Source organism: Branchiostoma belcheri, unplaced genomic scaffold, assembly GCF_001625305.1.
Source record: "Branchiostoma belcheri isolate BF01 breed outbred unplaced genomic scaffold, Haploidv18h27 scaffold45, whole genome shotgun sequence".
Classification (NCBI taxonomy): Eukaryota; Metazoa; Chordata; class Leptocardii; order Amphioxiformes; family Branchiostomatidae; genus Branchiostoma; species Branchiostoma belcheri.
This window is the reverse complement of record NW_017804076.1, coordinates 523,767-530,772: the sequence shown is the minus strand read 5'-3', so window position 1 is coordinate 530,772 and position 7,006 is coordinate 523,767. Positions and strand designations below refer to the sequence as shown.

Here is a 7,006-nt window from a genome sequence, read left to right as displayed (position 1 = left end):
CCTTTGGCGCTCGACTCGCGCTTCTGCGCTCGGTCCCTTCGGCTCTAGCCAGAACCAGTTTTCCCTTCAATTTCCGGAAGTTTGCGGAGAGTTACAGAATTTTTTTTAACGAATCCGTCAACCTTGACAGGCAAATTAACAAAAATCTTGAGTAAAATATGAAAACATCAGAAGGACCGACAAACACTCTCAACACCATGATTTGCCTCTCAAAATGCGGGAAATTGCGTTTTTGAAGGCTTAAAAATCCTAAATTTCCCCGGGGAGCATTCCCCCGGACCCCCCTAGATTACGAGCGCCTTCGGCGCTCCCCTCTCAAAATCCATCGGTAAAACTGGGCAGACTGAAAAAATGCAAGCTGGCCGACGTCGACTCGGACACCCCGGTATTTGTGGACGCACTCAGGGACCAGGGCAAGTGGGAAACACAGGGAACACATACCATGCTTCATTACATGTAAGGTATATGTAATTTTGTCAGTGATCACCTTTTCTCGAAAAAAAAGCCTGTCAATTTACCGTTAAGCGTTGCCGACCGTCCTGAATTTACCGTTAAGCGTTATCGGCCCTGCTGAATTTACCGTTAACCGTTGCCAGGACCCCCCCATGCAGACCCTCATGAATGGTACCATGGACCACACAACACTGCACCCATGACTACAGTACAGGCATCAGTGGCAGACATGAGTGACATGAGTTATTGGGGTCAGCATCTGAAATTATCCCTGAATCCAGTCCACCTCCCTATAAGGGGGGAAGGCATGCAATCCTGTGTGTTCAAGTGCTTTTAAAACACACCTTGAAACAAAACTGAATTTTACTTTAAAAGGTTATGAGCAGTTAATCTATAAATTGAATTGATAGAAGGGACTTTTTTTTACCCAATTGTGCAATTCATTGTACATCGTATGCATTTATCCTGTCTGTAGTGCAGAATTAAATGGCTCTGAAAAAGGTAATTTGATGTTTTCAGTTTTGAAAAATAATGTATTGCAATAATTGGCGGCTCCATATTTCTCAGTCCTTTCATAATTCATTCAAGCTGTTTATTTTCTTGCCTTGATCTTTGACCCGTGCCTGCTCCTTCAAGATCTGCAGGGTCAGGTCACTTGTTTCATGGATCAGTGCACTGGTCCAACTTGTGGGCTAAAACACGTCATACCGGTACTTTCAATTGCTATTCAAAAGACGTTCCAGTCATCCAACCTAGAATGAAATAAAGCCCCTCAAAAATTCATGGTTTAATACTGAGAAAATATTTGTTTCTGACACCAGTATTTCGTGTTTTAAAAAGTCATACCGGTACTTTCAATTGCTATTCAAAAGACGTTCCAGTCATCCAAACCAGAATTAAATAAAAGCCCCTCAAAAATTCATAGTTTACTGAGCAAATATTTGTTTCTGACACCAGTATTTTGTGTTTTAAAAGGGGAATACCCTGTTATGGAATACTGTAAATCTTGACATTTTGGCAGTGGATTTATTTTCAGGGTGCATGTTTGAAAGCTAAGGAGTCTCCAGAATGAAATCATGTACCTGCATAGGCATAATTGTTACCTTCGCCAAGAAGGTTATGTTTTCAGTAGCGTTTGTCTGTGTGTGTGTGGGTGGGTGTGTTTGTGTGTGTGTGGTTTAGCAAGATAACTCGAGAAGCAGTGGATGGATTGGAATGAAACTTGGTAGGTCGGTAGGTCTTCATGAGACCTAGAAATGATTAGATTTTCGGGCCCCCTGGCGGCTTTCCTAGGTACTGCAGCTGAACTTCCGGTTTTGATATCTCATGTTCTGGACATGCTAGGGTCACGAATTTTGGATGGTAGATAGCTCTTGGGGTAGGGAAAAAGTGACATGAGTTTGGGTCCCCTAGCGCCTTGTTCTGGAACTGCAGGAGCATTTCTTGAAAAAAATTTGAAGGACGATAACTCAAGAACCGGTTGATGTATTGTCGTGATTTTTGGTATGTAGGTAGTTGAAGTGATGCTTTACATAATCAGATGGCAATTATGCAAATCAGGAGCTAATTTGCATAATCAATGAGGAAATTCTATAAATCTGCTTTGTTCGATAATAGAACTATGAAACACTTCTGACATCTACTTGAGAACGAGAAAAACATCTGAGGATATAGATTATGTAAATGACGACCTAATTTGCATAATTAATGTCAAATTCTTATAATTCCATAGTTATAACTGCTGCACCCCGAATTTCATACTTGCCCCATTTGGAAGTTAAGTGAAGGTGAACATCAATACACATAATTTATTCAAATCATGACCTCATTTGCATAATTTATGAGGAAGTGCTATGATAGCCTTTTTGTTATGATAAGGCTGTCATTGGATGGAGAATATGATCAACTGATATAATCCATGCAAATGAGGCTCTTATTTACAAAATCAATGATTAAAATTGTATAATTCGTCACCCGCAAGGGTTAACATCATTTGGCGAAGGTATGAGATCGTGGAACTCTTGTTTCAACTGCAGTGAAATTCCTCTTTCCGCTCCTACCATAGCCATTTCTTTCAACTTTTCTTGCTTGCCCTTCGGAACCCGATTTTCGGGTGAATGCGGCACCCATCAGAACTGCTCAGAACTTGCTTTCAATTCAACAGCAACCCCTCTGCCAACCGCCTGTGGCAACACTGGCTACTACACCTGCACCTGTAACCAGTTTATCCTGGGAACATCTGGGATCAGTTGCCGGTACCCACTATGAGCCTGAACTTTGACATGACTTTGCACTTCTTCCCCTACCCAATTTTCAACCTCAGTAGACACACTTGGCTCATATGTCAAAACTTGTCAGGTAGAGAGATAGCTCCAGAAGACTATACTCACCTTTAACTTTTAAGACTACCAATATTTCTTTCAGGCACTCAAGAAGTATTTCTTATGTTTTACAGAAAGACTCTGAGACATAATCAATTCACTGGAGACTAAGACACACTGTGAGAGAAATAAATCAACTGAAATACTTTCAAGACCTGATCAATCTGTTCTAAGTCTTAAGTCCCCTAGCTTCCTGTAATGAAGACAAATAAGATGCCTGTGTGTGTCTTCTTAAGCCACCCTAAGGACAAGTATTGCATTAAAGTCTTAAGAACACCTGCTGCCATGGTATCTGGTCCATATGTTTCAAATTGCCTTAAAATATATAACAGAAAGTGAAGTCATGAAAGATCAAACAACCAAAGTTTTTCTTTCTTTCTTACTTACTTTTATATTTCTTTATCGGGAGGGAAAGTTTTCAAATTTTGAGATGTTGAGAGTTTGAGTAAGTGTTTTTTTTTTTTTTTTGCTTGAGAGCTTGCATTGTCACAATAGTAGTACATGTACTCCCTTTCACTTATAAGTTATATATTGGTATTGCCTCAATCACCCAAGCTAAATTGAGGTGCATTTAAGCCAAGGAATTGAGAGCCTTGACATAACAGTTACCTAATGTGGCCATTTATACTGAAGGCTACACATAAGCATTGTGTCAAGGGTTTTGTTTTGGCAAACTTGGTCGTTCTGTTCTGGAAATAGCTCAAGTTACACACATGCAGGATGCACGGATGTAACTAGTAAAAAAACTGTCTCTACGCACTTACATGAATGTGCCTCAACTGACTTGGAAGATTGAGACAATACCAATATTTTAAGTCCTATGCAGTACTATTTCAATTGTTTAACATTCTCCCTTCCTTAATAAAATACATGTACTATTGTAGCTCTTCTTTAACTTCTAATTTTTCTTTATCTATCTTGTTCACATTCTACAATTCTGAACGTACAATGTAAAATTAAAGCAAATTATGACTCGAGACACGTTAGTTGCTAAGCAGATGTCCCTATGAATTATAAATCAAGTTGTACTAGACACCACTAAGGATTGAACTTCAGAAGGCAATATTTGGAATGTTTTGCATTTGAATCATTGATGTTTCTACTTAATTGAGTTGTCTGATTCTGAAGCAGACTCAGACATATATTGAGTACTAGTATATCATACTCTTTCTCCAAAAGCAATCTGTTGGCTATTGTTGGGCCTGCCAACAGATACCTGATGTGATATATCATGACAAATATAGCAACAGGGAGCAGAATGGGACACAAAGACGGAATGAAAGGATGGTACATATAAATTATATATTTCATCAAATGTGGGATAACTGTGTGTAGTGCCTTCCTCATTCAAGTGAATACAGCCCCAATTTTAGTTGCAAATTGGCACACGGGCTACAATTGCGTGTGCATACCCACTAACGCTGCATTTTGTCTGTGCAATGATCTAATTCCTATATACACTGTCTGAGTGTATGTAGGAATGACTGTTTTGCATTTAGAATTATCTTTATTACATGTTTATACAAGATGAAAGATTGCTTGGGTAAAGCCTTGTTCAGCCCTTTATCTCCTGATACAGTACTAAGACGGTAAGAGGAGGGCACAAGGCAAGTAAGACAATTAATCAGACTAAAAAGACCATCAATCAAGGGTAGATTTCATTGCTAAGACTAGAAATACTGCAAAATATACTATTAACAGCTATTGGCCAATCAGCCAACTCATCTTCTTCTTCTTTTTCTTTGCGATTACTATAATAAAATAACCTCTCCATGATTTAATTAAGAAGACATGAAGAGACAATTTGATTTGTCTCACCGTGGAGTCGATGAGTGTCTGGAGTAAAGGCCGTGAAAACACTGAGTACATACTGTACAAACAATCCATTCAGGTGATGAAATAACAATCAGATCAAGCACAATGAAGTGGCGAATACCAACATTCACTGAGCAAATGTTAGGAAGTGCAAACAAAGACTAAGCAAACACTTTGGACATTGTACAGGTACAAAGTGGGGGTGACTGATCTTTCGGCAGTCTTTCCGCAAGCACTTAATGATCTACTGTACAAGGTCTTCCAATGATCTCAAAAGCTTTTGAAAAATCTCTAATATCATATATGACAAATTATGATTGTGATATCAATTATTATATGTATATATTATCTTCAATGTGTTGAACAAATGAATTAAGGGTTTATTGTTGAATATTTGCTGTAAATACTTTCTCCTAAATTTACGGTTACCACTGGGATCCCCCCATGCAGACCCTCTTACAAAAACAACTGCACTACGCCTTGGTGTGCGGCGGCCCAAAACCTAGTTATGCGTCTGACCTAAACTGTTATTACTTGAAATTTTAGTACTGGACCAAGCGGCGGATAAACAGCCATGGGATATGGACTGATAAAAAAACTGCTGTCCAGTAGAATTAGATGCACGTTTACCGAGTGCGTGCGCTGTAGACCGCACCGCTACACATCATCTTCCGGTGAGCGGCTAGCGCGATCGCTCGACCGTACGCGTAACATAAACATCTAGCAAATATTCAGCCTAGAGACGCGATCTCGCCGATATTTCTGTACAAACCGTTAGAGTACTATGTCAACAACATACCTGTTCTTTCACTGCGCCTCACGTTGTGTCCATTCCGCGCACGAAGTCGTCAAAAATCCGTCTTGACGAGCGGCTATAACCCCCTCTGGTCCCTCCCACGATCTGCCAAACAGCCTCCCACCTGTGACGTGACCTATGACCTGAAGTCTTTTAAAACGCCAAATCAACTTTGATACTTCCGTTACAAGGCTAATAAAATCACTACAACGGTCGTATACTGGTATTTTTCATAAAATGTGTTCAATGACTAGTTTAGGCGCTGTTTAATGAAGATTTTGTATTGTTAAACCAGGTTGTTGCTGTCAATTTCAATAACTAGGGTCAAAGGTTACTATCCCACATGGTCCAAGATGGCGGCTTCGGAAACAGAAAATGTGCCGAGCCTGAGAAATCTGACCAAACCTGGCTACGGGAGGCCGGAAAAAGCACAACACAGGGTAGGAGCTTTACACAGACATGTGACGCTGTACTGTTTGTAGGTCTCTTGGCTAACAGGTCGTTTTTTAATGTGTGAGAGGTAGAAAAATATCGGTTTTCATTGCCCCCCTCCCCCATCGTGCTTTTCGCAAGCGCATGCATGCTTGTAGCCTCGACTTTAGAAGAAAGAAAACAGCTTGTTTTATCTTACCGAAGAGATATAATGCGTTGTGAAAGAATTTCATCAAGAAAGATTCATAGATATTTTTTAGAACAAACCAAAAATTCCTGTGAACTGTTTAAGTATCAAGTTTAATATAATTATGTATACAAATTTCTGTACAAGAAATGAGAGATGAAAAAAGTTCTGCAGAAATTTATGTAAGCTTAACTGTGTTTGCATTCTTCATATCATCAACAGCCTCTCCAAGACCTGGTCAGACCCCACGTTGAATCCTTCAACTGGTTTTTGCGGGAGGGCCTCTCGCTTGCAGTACAGGTACACATTTTTTAATTATGTATTTCTAATATATATTTGCAGGTAGATATTTGTAGTTTTTATGACAATCCTTAAGGTATGCAGGGTTTGATAAATTATGCAGTCATTTAGACTTTCTTTGACAATGTTTCACCAGATTCAGTGTGCAGTCATTACTAAGGGACTGTACGATATTTACCGGGGGGAGGGCTGGTGCAAAATGGTCCGGTAAAAAATTTTTTCCATGGCCCTCCCCCCGGCTCAAAATTTTTTTCCATGGCCCTCCCCCCGGCTGAAAATTTTTTTCAATGGCCCTCCCCCACCCCAAAAAATTTTTCGGTGGCCCTCCCCCCATTTTTCCAGTCCATGTCTCTTTCTCCCTCCGTAAATTCCCGATTAAAGTACGCACCCCCGATTTGGGGCTGGTGGGAGACAAATATTCCCGTCTGAAACGTAAAATGGAAAAACTCCAATTAAGTACGCACCCCTTCTACGCACGGCCGGTACCACAGTGAACATGTAGTATATGACAGTTCGTCGTTACCAAACTAAATTTAAAATTAGTTAAAAACTAGATTTATGCCGTGTACTACGTGATGGTATGGTAACGTAGCGGGAAACGTTCAAGTTCGTTTGTTTTCACCGCCGGCCGCAGCCGACTTG

General features: G+C 40.1%; 2 protein-coding genes across 2 annotated transcripts in view; one reads left to right on the top strand and one right to left on the bottom strand.

Annotated features, from left to right (window-relative positions):
* Window positions 1-5,484, bottom strand: part of LOC109478709 (NXPE family member 3-like) — a 30,538-nt gene extending 25,054 nt beyond the window's left edge. Inside the window, exon 1 of the mRNA XM_019780417.1 lies at window positions 5,449-5,484. The gene's annotated coding sequence lies outside the window, so the exon portion shown is untranslated. The remainder of the gene's footprint in view (window positions 1-5,448) is intronic.
* The window catches only part of LOC109478696 (DNA-directed RNA polymerase I subunit RPA2-like), a 25,527-nt gene continuing 23,969 nt past the window's right edge, over window positions 5,449-7,006 (top strand). The window contains exons 1-2 of the mRNA XM_019780392.1: window positions 5,449-5,885; window positions 6,287-6,364. Coding sequence (XP_019635951.1) covers window positions 5,799-5,885; window positions 6,287-6,364 — 165 coding nt within the window. The 5' untranslated portion in view covers window positions 5,449-5,798. The remainder of the gene's footprint in view (window positions 5,886-6,286; window positions 6,365-7,006) is intronic.